This window comes from Tauraco erythrolophus, chromosome 4 (genome assembly GCF_009769465.1).
Source record: "Tauraco erythrolophus isolate bTauEry1 chromosome 4, bTauEry1.pri, whole genome shotgun sequence".
In the NCBI taxonomy this organism is placed as follows: Eukaryota; Metazoa; Chordata; class Aves; order Musophagiformes; family Musophagidae; genus Tauraco; species Tauraco erythrolophus.
In genome coordinates this window covers 45,536,390-45,557,178 of record NC_141468.1, presented here as the reverse complement: position 1 = coordinate 45,557,178, position 20,789 = coordinate 45,536,390, and the positions used below count along the sequence as shown (strand labels likewise).

Here is a 20,789-nt window from a genome sequence, read left to right as displayed (position 1 = left end):
ATGTTGTTTCACCTCTATATACAGCCCTGAATAAAGGGCAATGAAATGAGGAATTACCATTTACACTGCTGAGCTATGGCATGCTTCTTTAGGTCCTTTGCTTCTACTTTCAGAGAAAGCAGCTCAAAAAATTCAGGTAAAAATTATATTGAAATATACTGTGGCAAGTAAGGAAGAATATGTTTATTTGTTCAACTTCCTCAAAATATCTTTGAGTTGACTTTTCTCTGATTAGAGTAGTAAAAACAGGAGCAGCTTAAATGCAGGTGTTGGAAGACATGTAGCTCTGTGAAGTGGAAGTGCACCCCTTGGTGCTGCATTTTATTGCTGCTACTCCTTGGTGCCCTTTTAATACAACCAGGACTTCATTTTGAGAAAGGCTGTAATTGTATCCAGCTGCTGACCTGGTCTTGTCACCCATTCTTATACACTGTGAGGAGAAAGAGGCTGTTTTCCACGTCAGATTTGATTTATATCTGAAATCAATCTGTGTTGCTCCGAAACCCATCAAAGTGATCAGTTTCAGAAATTTAATATAATGCAAAATGGAAGGGAGAGAAGTTCAAAGTGAACATTTGAAGTATTTTTTCTCCCTTAAAGCAGCACATTACCTAGAATTGCACAGTCCCTTAGATTCAGTACAGAGTGGTATTAAGTCTGAAATCAGACTTATCACAACTCCTCCACTCAGAAGCCCAATTCTCATCAATTCTTTTCACCTTTTCAGAACCTCAGCCAGGAGGCATTCTTCAGCACGATGCTGAGAAAACACCTTCTAGTGCCCTAGAAGCCACATCGGTTCTTTATCAATCCTTCTCAAAGAGCGCAACAATGACACAGGGTGTCTTTTCCCCAGCGTCTCAGCAGTTCAGCCACAGGAGAGAAACAATAACCTTTAAAATAACATAAGACAATACACAGCTATAGAAATGAAGAACAGTTTTTACCTCTGAATGTGCCTTTTCTTCTGCCTGGAAGAAAACAAAGAAGAAATGGCTTAGAAGCAGTCTGCAACATAATTGTGGTAATAGAAGCCAGCTACACTGAAGTGAAATGAATAGTTTCACGGATCCATTACATTTAAGGAAGGTATGCAGTAAAAACAATAAATGGAATTCTTTTCAACTCACTTGGCAAGGCTCCAGACGAAACTCCAAAGAGTTTGCCAGCATACTGACAACATGAAATAGTGGATAAAGGGAAAAGAGGAACAGAACTGCAGAAATTGCAGCTACATTTCTAAGATGCAAAAGAAAATTTGCTATGCTGTCACTGCACGGATCTTAGTCGGTTACCAGCAAACTTTTACGCCGTGATGATTATTATGCCTCCCAGAATATTTGCTTTATTTTATACCTAGCAATATTCCTAATAGCCTAATCCTTGCTAAGAGAATTTGGCAGAATACCAGTAAAGCATATATGGGGGAAGGTGAGGGAAGAGGAGTATTTGCACTTTAAAGTAATTTCTTCTATACAGAGTACTGACCAAAATAGTGAGGGCTATCAAGGCATGCTAAAGTTTCAGATTAAACTTGGTAATAGTATTTAATAATTTTAGATATTTTCCATATTATTATGTATTGTGTCATATAATTATGTTATTTACTCAGCAGTCTTTATCAAAAAGCTAAGAAACTAAATAATTGCAAAGCAAACTTTTGAAAGTCATTACATTTGTAAGCATGGGAGCAGTCTAATTTAGGAGGCATTTGGTGGACAGAAAAATCTTGCTTCAGTGGGATTCTAGTGGAAAGCAATGGCATGCCATGAGAGAGGAACCCTTTTGTAACATAAAATAAGAATCAGTTAATGTACTGGAAATCAATCCCTCCCATGATCTGAGGTGGCCCAAGTTCAGAGAAGCAGTCTAATATTGTCTGGAAGAGAAGTAAGCAGTAAAAGGAAAATGTGAGTAGAAGAATTAGCTATGAATAACACCAGAAAGGCTACAAAAACCCACAGTAAGAGTTCCTCAGAAGATTCCCTGACATCAGGCAGTATCTGTGTTATTACAAATTAATACAGCTGCTTTTTAAAGCCTGTATTAAGCACAAGTTTTGTGCTGTTAGAATTTTAATAATTTATTATAGAAATGTTTTCTTCACCTAGTGTAGGGGGAGGAGACTTTTAGAAAATGCCTCTTTCCATACATGCTTATCTGTTAATAGTCACTAAAAAGGGTACGATGCTGATATTTCCCTGTGCAAAATGTAGAACTGCCCTTGGTACCGTAATACCTGACACATCACTGCATGGGAATGACTTAGTGTAATGATTGTTTTACTTGCCAGCTCTGGTGGAACATACATACTGATAATAACTTCCTGATCTATGTTCGCAAAAAGGAGATCTGCCTACAGAAAATAATGAAAATCTGTTTTCATTATTGTCACTTCAACATCAATGGATCAAGAAAGACCATGCCCCCTTATGAATTCTACTGTGTCAAGGAAAGCCAAAAAAAAAAAAAAAAAGCTAGGGTCAGTGACATTTTCCTGAAAATGCCCTATGGGGATGTGGTCCCTTGTCCTTAGGCCACTGGCTCCCGCTGATGAAGGCAGTGCTACATGTTGTTACCAGATGACTCCCTCACTGTACAAGCGTTGCCTCTATCCCAGAGTTCAGAGAGGTGGCTCCCACAAATCAACTTTTGTGGGCAGTGGAAGAAGTCAACGAAAGAGAAAGAACAGGATTCTGGGCAGACTATCGACTTAAAAAATAAAATTTGACAACCAAATACGTCTGAGTAGTTTTCAGTTAAAAGTTCATGCTGCCACCATTGTAACCCAGAACTCAGCTCTTGGTTCAAAAGGCTCTAAAGGAAATAATTTATTTCTCCCTCTACTTCTCCATCATATCCATGCATCCCACCCTTGTAAGGATTATTTTTTTCCTTTTTTTTGAAGACTTAAAATATTAACATACAAATGACATGTCCTTTCACATCTCCTTTGAGCTTGGCTAAGCACAGTTAATGAAGTCTAGGGATTCTAAGTGCAGTCGATGCTGAGAACCAGTGCAAGAAATACCGCAATTAACTAAATATATGCAAATTACAGTGTCTCACCTACTGAGCAGGAAGAGATTAAAATTGGAGACAACCTATCATAATTTACACTATCACACATCTTTTTCAACTTTTCAGAGAGATAAATACATTCACTGCCAAAACTGAATCAGTATTTCGATTGCACAGTCATCTACTAAGTCTGCTTACATGGCATACTTTTCTGTGAAACCAAATTGTTGTCTCTGTACATGCATATCTTTACAAACTAGGTTTCCAATCTATTCAATAAAGTTCTGAGAATCCAAATGCAAACTCAGAAGGAAGCCAATACATACAGAAAATACTAGTAAACACAGAACTTCTGTTTCTTTGGACTTATTAATTTCAATAGCAGCAAATATGAAATGCTTCTTCTGAATCTTGTATTCTAATTCTCAAAGAAACAATTTTCAGATAATAACTTCAAGCTTTTCAGCTATCCTTTGGTAATAATACATAAAGATCTTGATCTTTATATAGTACTTTGTCTGAATCTCTCCAGTGATTAGGCTGCAGAAACACACTAGCACCAAGGCTTAAGGCAGTGCTTGAGAAATCTGATAAACATATTTGATAGAGACACTTGTGGAAAGGCAGCTGCTTTGGAATTCCTGCTTAGTGATTTTAGCCTGCTTAAGTAAGGTAAAAAAGCTCTTGTACTCCTCCTTGAACCTCATGATTGCTGAAAGTGGGTTGCAAGTGCCATAACCCTGTGAAGCTGGAGGAAATGGGGCACTGCACTGTATGTATCATTGAACAATGAAACATTGTTCTTTGCTTTCAGCTGATGCGATACCAGTCGTCAGCCTTTCATGTTTCTATACTCCACTTGTGCATCGTCGTCCGATTAATTGCTGAAAAGTTTAAACTTTTTCCACATGATAAGAGGGATCAAGCAGAAGAAATTCTGATCAAAAATCATCCCTGAAGGTCACCCCTAGTAATTTTGTCATATTTATTCCTTTCTTGTCCTTTTCAGATTTTTCTCTAACTTCCATTATCTTGTTTACATAATCCATAACCTAAGGAGCAGGGGCTTAGATGCAATGTGAATTCACAGTCAGACGTTTGAGAAGATATTCATAGAATCATAGAACAGTTAGGGTTGGAAGGGACATCAAAGATCATCTAGTTCCAACTCCCCTGCCATGGGCAGGGAAATCCTCCACTACACCAGGTTGCCCAAAGCCTCATCCAACCTGGCATTGAACACTTTCAGGGATGGGGCATCCACAACTTCTCTGGGCAACCTGTTCCAGTACCTCACCACCCTCAATGTAAAGAATTTCTTTCTTATATCTAACCTAAATCTGCCCTCTTTCAGTTTAAATCCATTGCCCCTTGTCCTACCACTACACACCCTTTCCACTTACAGCATCAACCTGGGTGAACAGTTTAAAGTTTGCTTTGCAGGAAGAATATTGTTTTTTAATATCATACTGTTTAGGTAATATTTTCAACATGCTCTCCAATCTTGAATGATAGCAGGTTACATAAATAGAAAGTATTAGTAAACTCTTGTTACATTACACAACGTCAGAGCAGAGATATTTCAGACTTACTGACTGACCAGGTGCTGAAAGCATCTTGTGTCACTTTACAATTTGATTTTTACCATCTGTCAGTTTCCTAACACTCTTCTAAAACTTGACATTAAAGCTTGAATTATTTTTCAATAATCGTATGTCCAATTATTTTGGACACCTCCTCCCATACAAACTGATCACAGCGTCTCATAGACAGGGAAATAGTAGTATTGATTTTTCCACTACCAAAACACAAGTGAGAAGCTTTGCTCTGAACGTTAGTCATACCTCATGTGCAGCCAGTCTGTATGTACATTCCACTCCCCCAAAATAATTCGGGACTGGTCTGGACTGGAATTGCTTGCAACTTGGTGCATAAGGCCTGGGCAAACCTAATGCATGCGTACTTCATGTTTTAGACATGCCCTTCTATAGACCTTTTTATGGTTAGAACAAGGAGAGGCACCGTTGTGGTAGACACTGTGCATGGATGCAACCTACTTTCCAAGCTAACACGAGTTTAGCTTTGAGATAGAGCTACCACACGGTACAAATGCATCAGACTGCATGGGCTCGGTATTCCCAGGCAAGAAATGGTGTTGGCTCTGGGTAGAGGAGTCTATGTCATTCCCAGGATGGCAGTTGACACTATGCAAGACTTGAAACTATGGAGAGGAGACAGACTATTCATGAATGCATGGTATGAAAACAGGTGAGTTGCTCTCCCGTGAAAAAGGGCTACTACAGCATGTAATTGTAGTTAGCAAGTAGGTTGCAAAGCAGCTGTTGTGAATCATCAAGGGAATGTCCAAGCACGTTTAACTCCTCCCATATAGATGATTTCATGTTACTAGAACAATTGAAACAAGAAATGATTCAGAAGCTCTCAAAAAAGATACAGAAACAATAAGAGAGAGAAAAAAATCAAAACCAGATCTTCTGCTTGAGCTAGAATACAATTAGTACTTAATCAAATTGACTAAGATTAATCACCTTTTAAAGACACTCTTCGGAAGTAACATCTAAATTCTGTCATTTGCAACAAAGATCAGCAGACATTTAAACTGCAAATTGTATCATCTCCCTTACCCTGAAGCAATCTTGTGTTTTTCAAGAAATGTACCACAAACAGTGACACAACAAAAACACTTTGCAGATTGTGCAATTAGAAAACTAGCTGAAAACAAGCAAAACCACTCAAAATTATCAACTACAATAACATAAGGACCCTCCTTAAAGAGAGACTCCTAGACCATTACCTTCTTTTTAGCTTTCAAAAGCAGTTCTAAGAAAGTCACATAAAAAGATGAAAATAATTTATTGTAAAATAACATGATGGTAATACCAAAGTTGAAAATAAATGTTCCTGCTTTATTGCAGTACAATTTTAATCCTAAACCTCAAAGTATTGAAATTTTCAAGAACAATGAATAAGAACAGAGGCAGGCAGAATTTTTTTCTAAAACATCAATACTTACTGTAGAGTAGAGAGAAGATGTGCTGGAGACAAGTGATAATGAGGACCCATGTACTTCAAAAAGAGAAAAATAATATGAAATATTGATGAAAGCATAAAACTTCCCCCACGTAGCTCAATAACTAAACATCTTTTTAAAATGAGAGCCAATCTTTCATGAAGAGCAATTATGACCTATCAGTATAGAAAAGCTATTGATATTTTTTCCCGCACTTAAAAAGATGGTTCTATACAGAAAAAAACATTGTCCTATATATGAGGTAGGAGAACGAGCCAGTGAGATTCAGTATTACCAGCAAATCAAGCATGACTTCTGTTGTTTTGACAACAAATCACTTGATAAATTCACTCTTTAGAGAAATCAGAAATTGAGCTGTTTTTTCATCCTTCCAAAGCTGAGCAATGGATTTTTGTAACAGACTATGCTTTGCCAAACAGTTCACGTTCCCTGGGGTGGGCTCCCAGGCTTTGCTTAGCTGGTTTCTCCCCTCAGCACAATGTAGACCCGGGTATTTGTAGTCCATGTGAAAGGGTTACTGCAAGAAGTAACGCCATATTTCCACTAACCATCAGTAGAGTCAGACCCAGGAGCACTGAGTGAATGTTTCAGGACTTCAACTCAAAAAACGGGGTTCCTGACCTCTCTGAAAATGGTAACCGAAGACTAAACCAAAAAGAAAAAAAGCTCACTTTGCTTCTGATGACTCTTCTGAGGAAGGATACACCAACAGAGAATTTTAAAGATGATAATAATCTATTTCATTACTTCTTTTTATTTTTGTTTAAAAAAAATTTTGATCAATATTTATAATCTACCAGGGTTTGGTAAATACATTATTTTGCTTTAATAGCTACCTGGCATCCGCATGCCAAACTGACAATACAATAACACTGGGATTAGCCAAATAGACTTTAAATCTAGTTTTGTAACTGGACAAATATTTACAAAGATGTGGTATACTGACCATTGAAACCCTGTTGCTTTCAATCCATCTTTAGTTTTCAGACTCTGCTTTAAATCTCTCAGCTAAACTCTCATTCTGCTCTTGTACACAGTGGTTCTACCCATTACCTCACTTCTTTCACTATAACCTTCCTCAGATCTCCAATCTTAAATAAAACACATTTCGCCTTCCAACAGCATCATTTCACCTTAATCTCTAATGACTGTAAACTGCTGAAAACCGTTTATTATTGCTGCATTGACTTTCATTTACTCAAGTTGATCATGGTTATCCACTCCAGCTGGATATGAAACATGACCAATGAAAAAGCTTTCACCAAAGCCACTGGTGACCCATTACTGAAATTCTAGATTTAACACCTCTTTTTCTATGCATAAATTAATTGCCTTGTTTTCTCTATTATTCTTCCAGTGTTTCCTTTGGTAATTTCGTTCTTTAGCAAAGGGTCTGTAGTCACCTCTGTCCTTGAATTATGTGACCTGCTTCTGCGCAACCAGCCATCTTCTCTGCATTGACAACTCACAGCTTGATCTGCCCTGCACCCTACTGCTAGTATTACATACCCATACGTCTGCCTGACATATCATCTAAAATACAGAAGAAGGAATTGAAAAGTAAAAGTATTAGTTGTCTGTTATTTCATCTAGGACTTTTTTTCACTTTTTATCTCATAACTAAGAGCTTTGGGGATAGGGGAAGACTTTTTTATTTGCTTGTTATAAAGACCATTTATATTGTCATCACTTAGCAGTAAGCAAGATTGAGGGGATGATACTGTAGAATAAATCTCCATTAAATTTTAGTGGGTAGGTTTTTTTGGGGGGTGGGTTTTTTGTTGTTTGTTTGTTTTTGTTTTTTAATTAAAGAGTATGAGAACTTTGTGCTCATGAGAATTCTGCAAATAATCAGATTTACCAGAAATGTTAGGCAGAAGAAAATGTTACAGTGCATTTAATTAGGAGTTGCCAGATGCTCTGTGGTTAAAAAAGAACAAAAAAATAAAACCAAAACAAAAGTATTCCCCAAATTCCAGGTGTTGCACACAGCATTAAAGAAACCAGACCAGCAGTAATAATCTGCATAAACAAAGTAGAGAGGTCAGATTAAATAACAGAGTTTAAATACAGAAATTCACAGTGTTTGCTGTAGGAGGCTGTAGAAAGTAAAAAAGGGGAATGCTAAGTAGCACTGGCATTTGGAAAAGAGGAAACACAGGAGTAGGACTAAGAAAGCATAGAATCACGGTAGTCAAGGTATGCGCAGACGCTTCAAATTTAGAATCAAAAATAAGAAAATAATTTTCCAAGAATAGCTTCCTTTCCTCCAAAATTTCTGATAAAGGGTTTATGCACGTATGACATACACAATATTGCTTATTACTATGTGAAAAAATATCTTCCATTTTTTTAGGGTAAGGAAGCCCTGTGAGTCCAGCTCAACAGAATTAAAAAAAAAGCTTCACAAAATTATTTAAGTTTTTGTGTTGCAGAAGAAATATTTTAAAATTTTACTACAGTCCAGGGGCCTATTTTGGGGTCTGTTCACTGATCTAAATAGTAACTCAGTCTTACCTTCTTCCATGCTATCTCTGAATGAACCTGAATGACTAATCGCTCGTGGTCTCTCTTCTAAGGATGTAGCACTGCCACACAGTTGGGAGTCATCGTACAGATCAAACGAAGTGTCTTGTGCAGGGATGCTGTTTGAACGCATCATACTGGGTCCAGGAAGGTTAAACTGAGATAGGTTGGTTGGACTCACTGGAATACAAAGCTTTATTAATGAAGAACGCTTCCATTAAATGAATTTTAATTCTGCACAAAATTGTAATGTAGGACTAGTATGGTTAGGTGGAATTTATGCTGTTGAGAAAAAGAAAGGCTTTTATTCCTACAGACAAAACCACCACAAAAAGGTGAAGCAGATGATCTCCAAGGAGCTGCAGCTGGATGAGACTAATCCTGTAAAACGCATGGTAGCATGAACACTGGTGTCTGAATACACACATATTTGCTTTGACAGCCCAAGACAGAATTCAAAAGTTAAAAAGGAATAAGAAGTTGTAAGTATAGTTTATAAGCAGCTCGTCTAATAAATCTGTATCTGCACTTTATTGTTATATACCTATATTAGCTACTGCCGTTAAGAAAGTTTACTGGCATATGAAAGACATTTATCCTTTGATTTTATATAGCACCTACTACTACTATATTAGGTTGAAATTCCTGCACAGGCCAGTTGAATCTCATTATAATAAATAGAAGTAGTCCGATCATGGCTGAAATACAGAACAGTGTTAATGAACCTACTTTAAGCTTTTGCAAAGTTTGCTTGTGAGTAGGAAGGAAAGTCTGGTTATGGTTCACCTGTACCACACGAACTCAATGCCTAGAAGAAAAAGCTAATTGTCTATCCAAAATCAGTCTCAGTGTTTAGACTTTTGTTTTAGATTGTGCAAGATGTGCCTTAAGTCATAAACTACCAGAGCATCTGTGCTGTGAGAGTAAATTATTCCATAGGGTTATGATAATAGAAAGAAGCAAAGGACAATGACAAAATAAATTTTAAAAAACCCTGATCTTATTGCTCTCTGTTGTGAATATAAGAACTGTGAAGAAAAATAAGGTAATTGTAAGCAGAAAATGATAGAGTGAAAAAAAACACTGCATAAAAAGAGCTGTGTCTAAAACTACTGTAAGTACATGGAGGAAATCCAGAGCAGTGGCTCACTTTGCCAGGATCCAATTTCGTTTTTAAAAGTGGCTTTGTTCAATTTATTTTCCCATATGCAATAAAGACCAACATTTACATGTCTGATCAAATTTCTTTTGAGTGATTGTAACCTACAGATGCCATAAGCTTTGACAGAGTGACTGAAGTGTGAATGCTTCAAAAGTTGCTGCTAATTCCACAGTAAGGGCCTAAAACACAAAAGCTCATTGTGAACCTAGGTGTGTGTCCAGTGCGGTGCAAATAAATGCTTTTCTATTAAACGTTAGAGAAAAAATAAAATTATTAACAAAACTGAATATATGTTGAATTAACTTGAAACAAGATCCAGAAGAACCAAATCTAAATCTTGACCTGTAATCAAACAAATCTGAAATGCGACTCACATCCCAAAATATTATATTGCATTCAAAGTTAGGATATGGTTTGGGCCCAGTGCAGTTACAGCCAAATCCAGCCACTGAAATAGCTGGAAAGGTCTATTTCAAAGCAAACCTGTATACAGGAAAAAAGCAATGTTTAGTGCCTGGGTTGACATTCACTAAAATGACTGGAAAAAAATCCTACTGAATGTGAATCCTATAAGATGAGTAGCTTCGAACTAGAAGCTAATTTCCAGTTCTGTCTCAGATTTTTTTCTCCTTGGGCAAATCATAGACAATCTGTGCTTTTTTTCTGTACCCAAAATAGAAGGTACCCTGGCCTACTCCAAGAATAATATCGTGAGTTTCCCTTCAGTAGTGAGGTACCACAATATGGTGATGGAGATATTCAAATAAACTATCATCTAGTCTGGCAAACTAAGAAATATGAATGGTTGAATTTTATGATTCTATTCTAGAGTGGGAGAAACAGTGAAGGGAAATGGCATTTACCCAGGTTGGAAAAGTGATATTTTCCAGTTGCAGATGAAGACATAGCTGAAGGAGAAACAAGCGGGGACTGACTGCCAGTGTCTTGCAGGCCTCCAGTTGAATGGGACCGCAGCCATTCCTTGCCTTCCTCCTGACTCGTCTGCCGGGATGACGGAGTATATCTGAAAAACCACAGCTGACATGCTCAAAACGACAACAAGGCGACAGTTTGGAAAGAAACAAGTGTCACATAAATATTCTTCTACCAGTTAGATAGAACAAAACCCTTGGAAAGCATCAAGTCTAGTCAAGTGATTATCACCAGGGATTTTAACAAAGTAAAATTTACCATTTTTTCACAACAGAAAAAGTACAGGACTTGAAACCCCTTTCCTCTTCATCCCCCTCCCCAAAACAACATTGCCTTCCTTTGAAGAGATATGATGATAAACCATAGCAGACAGAAAAGGATTTCAAAGCTATATGAAGTGTACAGGTTAATGCAAAAGCTCGGAAGTTGTATGGCAAGGATGGGGAATGGACAGACTAGAAGCCAAGAAATGTGAGTAGCTGCTTACAAAATGACATCTGCCACAGATCGTGTGGGCAATTGGTTAAATGATAAGAGTGAAACAGGTCAACAACTCTGAAAATGGAGTTTGCATTGGTAATGACAGATAGTCATGGTCCTACGCATGGTCTGCTGCTCTGAATGCTACTTGGCATTGCATCCTGCCCCAAACTAGGGGGAGGGAAAGGGACAGGAAAAATCCACAATTAACAGAAACAAGTTCTCTGGAAGGAAGAAGTCTGGCAATCTAAGAATTCATCAACTGCTTCCTATGGCAAACAGTGGAACTTGACACATGAGCTAAGAGGGAGGAATGGTAACTCGTTGGCCCAGCTTCTTTTGACTGCGCTGGAAGAAGGGCAATCCTGGCAGTGGTTAAACATTAAAATGTGCAGGCAGCGTGGGTCTTAATCAAGAGATTGTTTTCAGCAGTGTCAGCAATAGCCTGCTTCATTCAGCACAATCTCCTGCTGAGAAATGAGCACCTTCTTCACCACTGTCATGAGCCAACAGTGTTCCCCAAACAGCAGAGCAGAAAGGGCTTTTGATACTCTGGCTTCAGGTTTGCGAGGCACAAGTATTTCTGCTTAGAAAGCAGATTAAATGAACATGTAAGTCCTTATGTTGTGCTTGGGGTTTTCTACACTATTTTACAGCATTAAAACATCTTGTCCTGATTAAATATTTACTTCCTTTCTCCTTTCAAAAAGACAGCTATGATCTTTGCTCATAAAAGTGGTAGAGCAGAGTTACCCAGTGCTTATCAGATCAGAAAGATGGCAAAATGAGAATTCAGGAACTGGGTCTTGGTCTGAGATCTCTGTATATTAAATCAAACTGATGGTCTTTCTGGGATCAGGCTTATATGCTTATAAGCTGTTTTCCCACTCCATTTCACTTTCAGCTTTCAGCCACCGTTACAGTAGTACGGCCACAAACCTCAACCATCCCATTGCACCCTTGCAGGGTCCCCTTTATGTCTCTTTCATGTCTTCCACCTTTTCCATTCTCTCTGAATCCAAAATGACTGTTTTGAGATAACAGGAAATTTGATTAAATTCATGTTAAGGAACATGTGATGCAGAAGAGTAGAAGGTGCTTTCTAGTGACACCACTTTAGCGCTATCTTAAAATTTCATAAAATATTATTTATCAATAACTCGAGAGATTTAACTGTGTCATTTCAGTGACTGGAAGGCTGCAGAGCATCTGTGTGCATGCACATATATTCTTGCTTGCCAAATCTCCTTTCTGGATTAGGGAGATGGGCTGTCATGCCTGATCAGCCTAGACAAGTTATTGAATGACCTCCTCTTTTAACCATGGAGCAGAGAAGAGCGCAGATGACTTCTCTTTTCTGTGATGAAGACAGCTCTAATTAGTGGGGAATTAGTAGCAAAGTTGGGCTCTGAGTGTTGCTGGATAGAGACCAAGACGACTAGCTGGAGCAGGGCTCATTTTATACTTACAAACCTTGGATATTAAAATTAACAATTTCTAGCCCTACCCTTTAGTATATCTTCAATTCAAATTGCATCAGTGTTTGCATTTTAAGTTCAAGTTCAGATGCACCTATAAAACCTTGCTTTTCTCAATAAAGTTTTCAACAATTAGTCCCATTGCAAAAATATCTTGTTCTGTCTCTTTTAGTTCTCCAGGATTCAACACCTTTTAAGATTCATTGCATAAGGAAACTATCCTTAACAGTATTGTCTTTCCATGACATATCTTGAAAGGAAATTTATTCACTGGGAAGATTTGGAAAGAAAAAGTTCATTGTTAAAATATACATTTTCTGGTTTGAATCTAAATACTAAGAACTCTATTGTAAACAGGATCAACAAAAGGAGAAATAAAAGGAAAAAGAGTGTAGAAAAGGTTACAGGAAAACAGAGAAGCAGCAGTCATGCTCAAAAAAATATATACCTTAATCCCTTTTTGGGTAGTGTATTTCTGTCAAGCTGCATGCTGTTAAAACAAAAAAAATCCCTAAGGACATACAGTAAACAGGACTGTTCAGAATTAAAAATTTTAAAGGTCTAGATTTGTGAGCATAACAGAAGGTCATTTAATGCTTTTTAATATATCTTTCATGATAAATCTCTGACTCATAGGAGGGGACAATAGGACATGGACAGCTGCACATTCATTTTTCATCTAGACATGCTCTGGGCTGGGTCAATACTAATTTGGAGAATATCCAAGTCAGAAAGAAGTCCTTCCTTACTATTTCTAACCTTCCTACAGCTTCACCGTGCAATCTGTGCAAGAATCATATGGTCACAGTATGAATCTTTATTTTTCACAGTTGCCTGCGATATGCCAATAGATTTCCGAAAGAAATGAAGGTTGTGACACCTGCTAAGAGACAGCATGGCCTTGCCAGAAGCCAAATGACAGCTCTGCACGTAGAAACACATGCTAAATATACAGATCCTTGGCTTTCTGATGTTGTGGGGCTCACATAGTACGGTGATAGTGAGGACAATGAAAAGTGGCACCAGAGCAACATTGTTCCGTTTTCATGCACACACAGTGGCAGAGTGGCTGATTAGCAGAAATGTATGACTGGAGTTTTCCTAATTCATCACTAGAAGGGCACCTACTAACCTTCCTTCAAGTAAGTGTCCTTTGAGTGTTTTCTCACAAAGATTTGGTAGATCAGTCCCTGACTAGTGCGGGTTGAATTTGAACTAGCTATAACCAAAAAAGTGTTGCAATGATTTTTACCTTAAGAGCATAATTTAATGTCACCATATGGATTAAATTGTTAAATGGCTTTAGGAAGTTTCTGTATTACATATCATAATCACACCTCTGAGAGCAACAGTAATTTAGGACTCTTCCCACCTAAGAAAACTCTCACATCATCACTAAAGTTCATTTTCTATTGTGCCAGGGGTGCTGAGTGCCCCACTGCCGTGTAACTTTGATCCAAGTAGGTAAAGGCAGTGAAAACACTGTTGGCATTAACAATCCATTACCACCAGGGCTCAATCTAATGGAAGTAAACCACTCTTGCCGCTAGCAAGTTTTATAGGCAATTCTACTAGTTTAATCATGGCCTTGTTCTGCATGGGGAGAAGGCAAATGGAAGGAGAAACTTAGAATTTCAACACAGGCCAGCTATCATAGTCCATGTGAGAGTAGTCCTCTATTAGACAGAGGGCTACATTTTCAGCATTTTGCTCCCAACATAATTAACAAGACCAAGAACGGTTGGTAAAGAGACAACACAAATGTGAATGCATGATTCATGTATGTTTTCAGTTCCTTACAGAGAATAATGGGACCTTGATGTTCCTTCATGTACCTTCATGCACCTCTAAATTTCAAAACAAACACACATGATCATAACATCACTTTCTTCTGCAAATCCTTCAAACATTCTAATGAACAACACATTTTCTAATATTACTTTAACTTGAAGTTCTATGTATTTCAAAACAATCTACAGCACATTATCTAAAAATCAAAGGAGCCAACCAGTGCTCCTTTAAAGCAATCCACAAGTCAAAAGTTATGTCAGTCAGATAAATAAGCTAATAGTGACCATAGGATTTTGCTAAAAAACTTTTGAATTCAGATACTGAAATGAAATAGGGATGACTATTTCTCAACATGAGAAGTCAGCATGGAGCTATTGCAACTGCATAAAAGTGAATGTAGCAAACATTCTTGTGAAGATGCTCTTAGATTTCAGATAATTGCATGAAATCATTAACCAGGGTTCCATGTAACTATTACTTCAGACCAATAACTGCCAATATCTTTTTATTATCTGAAAGCGTTCCTCCACCAAAAGCTGGGTATATTACTTCTACAGAAACTGGACTTTTGGTAAATAGGACTGAACTGATCTCAGTGCTCAAAAGATCTCTAAAGATGATACGGAAAAGAGTCAGTCCTTGAAAGAAGCAACGCACACATGGAAATCTGTCTCTTCGGCTCAAAACAAATACTAATATAAAATGAGGATGAGAATATCATAGTATTCCTGATATTTTCCTTTGCTGTGTCAATTGAAAAGAGCAGTCTTGCAGGGAAATGCATGCAGATGTAGGCTGAAGTTATCAAGCCCACTCTTATCTCCATTCCCTTTTGTTCACTTTGCACTGTTGAAACCGTCTGCAAGTTCTCCGAGGGAAATTACGCGAAGCCTTACAGTTCCCAGTTTCCTAGCTGCCCTCTATGTTGAGGTTAACTTGGGAAAAGATAAAATACAAGCGTCTTCCCACACAGAGAGTCACGCTGCTATGACACAGAAGTAGACTCATCTAAATACATACTGCTAGCTCAAAACCAACAAAAAGTAGAGGGAGATGAAAATTTTGCCAAAAAAGCAAATATTTTGCTAGTATTTACTGAACTTATTTTCTGGCTATTACAATGCAAAAGAATCTCATCCAATGACACAAAATTTGTCTGGAGTAAACTTTGACGCTGTATCAATACAGCAGTTGCCAGGGAGCTCTGTGTTTATGCCATACCATTGCTTGGTGGGTAGCCTGAAGACTGGGTGTGGGCAAGACCTGATCGTCCCTGGAGGGATGTGTGGGCAAATGTAGCAGAAAACTTGCAGATTTACTGTCTCCATGGCAGGTGACTGCTTTTTTGGAGGCAGTCAAGGGCTACTCTCCTTAAGCAGGAAACATAAACGTACCCTGAGATTTTGGTCTCATTTTCTGGGTGCTGTCTAGTTGCATCAAATTTTTCCTAAAATTTCATGTCTCAAAGTCTTTCAGTTAAAGCCTTAACATGAAAAAGTAGAACGGGATAACTACTTTCTAAGACTTACATGTGATACTTTCATTTTCAAAATACTGGAAAAATGCTTCAACTCAGCAATGGCATTACAACCCCTTAGACACTGGCTGCTTTCTGAAAAACAGCCTCATCATTTTCCATTTTGTATATGTTCAAATATATCCCGTCCTGTTACAGCCCTTCAGGCTAATAAACCATTGACGACTAGTCTTCGGTAACTCTTTACCAACTGCTCAAGCACCTAACTTTATTTCTCTCATTTTTTTTATGAGAATGTTATTTGAAATAGCACCTAAACCTTTACTAAATTCAGGATTTCCTGTTGTATCTACTAATTCTTTTCCTCTTCTCACAAAGCCTGTTTTCCTGAAAATTAATTAAATTAGTCTTATTTAGAAGGCCGTTACTGACTAATCCCATGTTATCTGTTAATTAACCCGTTTAGTTCAATATCCTCTGTAACTTTCCAGGAACGGAGGCAAGGTGGTCTCACCTCTAATCCCCTCATCCCCCATCCCAGCCCTCCTCCTCCTCACTCCTTCCTCAGTAAAGACCCTTTGAAACCTCTTCTTCAGTCCTAACGACTGCAGGGCTATTTCAGACTGTGTCTGAAGCGGGGAAGTGAAAAGTTCATCAGGACCAGTAAACTGGAGTAATCTTTAACCTTTTCATTCTCCCTTATCCAGCTTGCCATTAGTGATGTTTAGCTATCAAGTTGCAGTTAATGCTTCAGTGAAGCAAACCCATATTTAGTTATATCCTCTATTATTAGCTCTGTCTTCCCTTTCAGTTGTCCCTAGGCTTTGTCTGCATAGGCTTTATGTCGCTTGCTACTTGTATCATGTTTCATGCTTTGCTCTTTCTGATTCTGTCTCCACGTTATATTAGTATATCTTACTATACAGACTGCTCATTCAGTCTTTTGCAAGCTCTAGAGTGACTGAAAAACAAGAATAATCCTCTTTGCAGATAATTTCTTATGCCATGCCAGGCTACAACTAGTATTGCCAGAGGCATCTCAAACATCATCTGAGTTTACAAAGGAAAAAGGACATAATCTGTTGCCAAGCATATCTGTTTCTGACATTGCAAACTAATGTTTTTGTTATGTAAAAAAAAATTTTGCTACATGTAGGTTTTACCATATAAAACAATTTAGAAATAACACAGCACTTGTAACAGACCTTTCAGAAAAATCAAACTGCAAAAACCCTGTTGGGGCTATAATTCAAGAACTGACACCATTTCTCTAGGTACATATATTTGTTTTGAGGCCAGATCAACATGATAAATGGCTCTCTTTGGACTCAATCATAATATCCCCATATGGACAAATCTGAAACTTCAAAATGTTACCAAAGGCAAAGTATTTGAAACCACTGAAAGTAAGTCACTGAACAAATACATAAAGTATTAGCAGTGGGGGTTGCTCAGGAGCTTAAGCCAAACCATTAACATTTTAACTGTGATGTTTAACATCCTCTGTATAAATATGTTCTTTGGCATAAATTCATACTCTTCCACATCATTCTATTGACCTCATTATCCATATATGTAGCGCTAAAAATTAGTGAAGGTTTTTATAACCTAAATATTAACTTCCTAAGAAATATCGTCACATTCAGTTAATGGCACACAATTCAAATTACGATTTAAAAATTAAAGGCACAGTGCAAATTACAAATTACTCATGTATCAGCATATTTTTAACTACTGTTGTTAGCATACATTATATTGGTACACACATATGTTTTATAGTTGTAATCATATTACGAAGAGGTGTGATTTTAGCTGATATAGTAATACGAATGTAACATTAGAGAATGAAATGTGTGGAGAGTTTCCATCTAGATTTGGCAAAGAGTTGTTCAAAGTTTTGGTTTTGTTTGGTTTTTTTTTTTAATGCTGATTCACTGAAAGTGAAATCTTTCCATGGAAAGTGTTGGTATTGAAAAACCTCTGGGTTTATATAAAGGGAAAAAAAAATCTTAACATTGTATATAAAAGATCTTTTTTGATTTAAATGATCGTGTTGTTAAACAACTAAGTTTAACCTTAAAACATTTAAAATATTTCTGACTGACTCAGTATCATTTTCTTTTTGGGATCAAAGGCTAACGCAATATTTAACACTGACTTTTCAGTCCACATGTGAAATAAGAGTTTCATTGTCAAATCTTGAAAATTTTCACAGGAAGTGAAAATTACTTATTGCCTAACAAAGTTTATTTTTTCTTTTTTGCAAAAGTCAAATAAATATTTCACACATACACAAAAAAAAAAAAAGAAAAAAGAAAATAATCATGGTACAAGTGTGCCAGGGTGGATGCACCACTTTAAAATGTAAAAAAAAAAAAGGTAAATTGTCCACATCTTAAAAAGAGCAAGCAGAGGAAAACTCTTTCTTGCTTTTGTTTGTCTGTTCCAGACACTCAGCAGGACTGTGCATACAGTGAGGGTCTCATCTTGTAAACTGCCACCCTGTCAGTGGAACTGCATTTTAGTAAGGATCTGTGTGATGATCACCATGTAAGAAGCAACTTGTCAGGACTGGGCATTTTAAGGCAAGATTGGTCAGTGGAAGGCAGAGGCCCACCAGCTCTGCCTCTGAGCTAACGGGAAGAAAATTGGTGAGGTCTCAGTACTGGAGAAGATTTGTTAGCAAGAGGGCAGTGATACAGCTTCGGAGCTGCCAGTTGCTGGGACAGCAGGTAGATCCAGCATATAGGAATCATTATATGGCTGTTTAGATTTGACTTTAATTAGACAATGTTCTCCTTTTCTCTGGTTGTTTGCCAGAACAAGGGAACCAAAAAGAGAAAAAGTGCTTGCAGAACCTTAAACGGCAGTTGATTCCACATCCAATGCCTTTCAGCTTTCTTTTCTTCCTTCCTTGCTTTTTTACAGAAAGGACTAAGCTGCTAATCAAATGGCACCCCCTTAGGAAAACAGGTGGAGGGGTTATTTTTTTTTTGGCTCCTGTCCTTTTGCCTCTCACTGGTTTCGTGGTCACTGTATCTATAGGCAAGCTCACCTTTCCGAAAGAGTAGATCTGACGCTTCCAGTCCTCATGAGCAGGCTCTGAACCTCCTGAGTGCTTGTTGTCAGTCCAGAGAGAGAGCCATGATGGCTAAGAGGAAGGTCAATAGACTCGGAACTGGTGTGAAGGCTAGTCATGGACTGGTAACTTGGTGTGTCCTTACTGCCCGCTGAAGAGCTGCTCAGGTTTGCAGCCCACACAAGACCACCTGATGTGAAAGAGTGCACTGAGGCGGGACTGGAAGCCAAGGAGTGACTTAAGCTTACAACATCTGCATTTAAGTCCGAAGGTTTACTGAAGAGGGGGCTGCTGCTACCACTTTGCCCACCTGCACTGCCCATGCTGCCTGTGCCCGAGGATGGCGATTCCAGGCTGCCTTGCCGTGCCAATGTGGTACTAGGGCTGGGCATTGCCGATGTGGGTTTCACACCTTCAGTACTGGGTGCAGAGGCAGCTTTACCACTTGCCTTGGCACCAAACAACCTAAATGTAAAACAAATAGCTTTAGAGAAACTGATAGCCACATAAAACATTCATGGCGTAACATCCTAAGAGCCAAACTACACATTTTTAATTACTGCTACTAAAATCATGCCTACCTCGTTGATCAATCGCATCACAAAATTAAATTCACTTAACCATAGCACAATAATGAGGGTTTGTTTCATTAGCAAGAGCTCTCATTCACTCCTGTTCAGATGTGCTCTTTGCACATACAGACTCTCCCAGAAAGAAGTAAAATAATCACACTTTTGTCTTATTAGTGCATAAACAGATTACACTTTCACCCAAATTCAGGAATTAAGCGTTCCCACGGCTAAGTCATTAGCTTTTAAACCCCTCGCTTCTCAAATCAGCTAAAACGATTGCAACGAACACTTGCAAAATCCTTCACAGTTTAATAAACATCTAAGTATTTGTGTAAAATTTCCTTCTTATTGTTCTTTTGCACAGATGGTCATGCAGTCATTGGTCATGTAGTAACCATTTAGACAGAATAAACTGCACCAGAGCTAAATGGGCTCAGTTTGCCTCCAAGGGCAGTCATGACAGAGGTGTCTTTCACATAATTGCTTCTAGTAATTCTATAGAAGAAAATTCTACAGTGATGATGGAAAAAAACCCCACCCAAATGCTCTAAAACTGTGGAAATAAAAGGTCATGTGATGGTTTAATGTCTTACTGGAAATATTTTAAGCTACAGTTAAGATGCAGCTCATAAATTACGAAGAAATTAATGCAAAACTTATCGTGATGTAAAGTAAGTATTGCTAATAACATAAGAATCCGTTTTACTTATTACCAAGCCCATGAAAATCAGCTGCAGCTCCCCAGCAGCCCGGAGATGCTGTTTTTGTAACTAGGCACAAGAGGGCACTATTGGCTTTTTCTCCAACAGTGCAAGCGTTCCATCCCAATTTATCCTTCATCCAGATTTACACGTCCAGAAACATTACAACGGGGCATTTCCAGCTGAAGTTTAGCTTTGCTAACGTTTGCGATGAAAGATGTAGAAGAGCTGCTAAGATAATGTAATGCTTGCAGCTGGAGCTGCCAACAAAGTGAAAGCAAATACTTTATTTATCTATAGAGCTCTTCAGTTCTCTGACGGGGCTTTGGAATCGCCTGTTCCAGTAACAGTACGCGCCGAACGTGGCATCCTTCTTCCCTTTGGGGGTTTATTAGAGTATTGAGAGGGAACTTCTCATGTGCCTCAATATTCAATAAGAACTCAGAATTATAGAATATCTCAAGTCAGAAAGGATCCATAAGGATCATCGAGTCCAACTTATTCTAGCCTTCAAACT

The 20,789-nt window shown here is 38.1% G+C and overlaps 1 protein-coding gene across 6 annotated transcripts in view; it reads right to left on the bottom strand.

Annotated features, from left to right (window-relative positions):
- The window catches only part of NAV3 (neuron navigator 3), a 279,388-nt gene that overhangs the window by 39,441 nt on the left and 219,158 nt on the right, over positions 1 to 20,789 (bottom strand). For 5 of the 6 annotated variants that reach the window (XM_086609950.1, XM_086609951.1, XM_086609952.1 and 2 more), the window contains exons 16-21: positions 18,976 to 19,464; positions 13,101 to 13,142; positions 10,625 to 10,785; positions 8,591 to 8,779; positions 6,056 to 6,108; positions 948 to 971 (exon numbers count right to left, since the gene is read on the bottom strand). In XM_086609950.1, coding sequence (XP_086466076.1) covers positions 948 to 971; positions 6,056 to 6,108; positions 8,591 to 8,779; positions 10,625 to 10,785; positions 13,101 to 13,142; positions 18,976 to 19,464 — 958 coding nt within the window. The remainder of the gene's footprint in view (positions 1 to 947; positions 972 to 6,055; positions 6,109 to 8,590; positions 8,780 to 10,624; positions 10,786 to 13,100; positions 13,143 to 18,975; positions 19,465 to 20,789) is intronic. The other variant, XM_086609954.1, reaches the window with a different exon arrangement.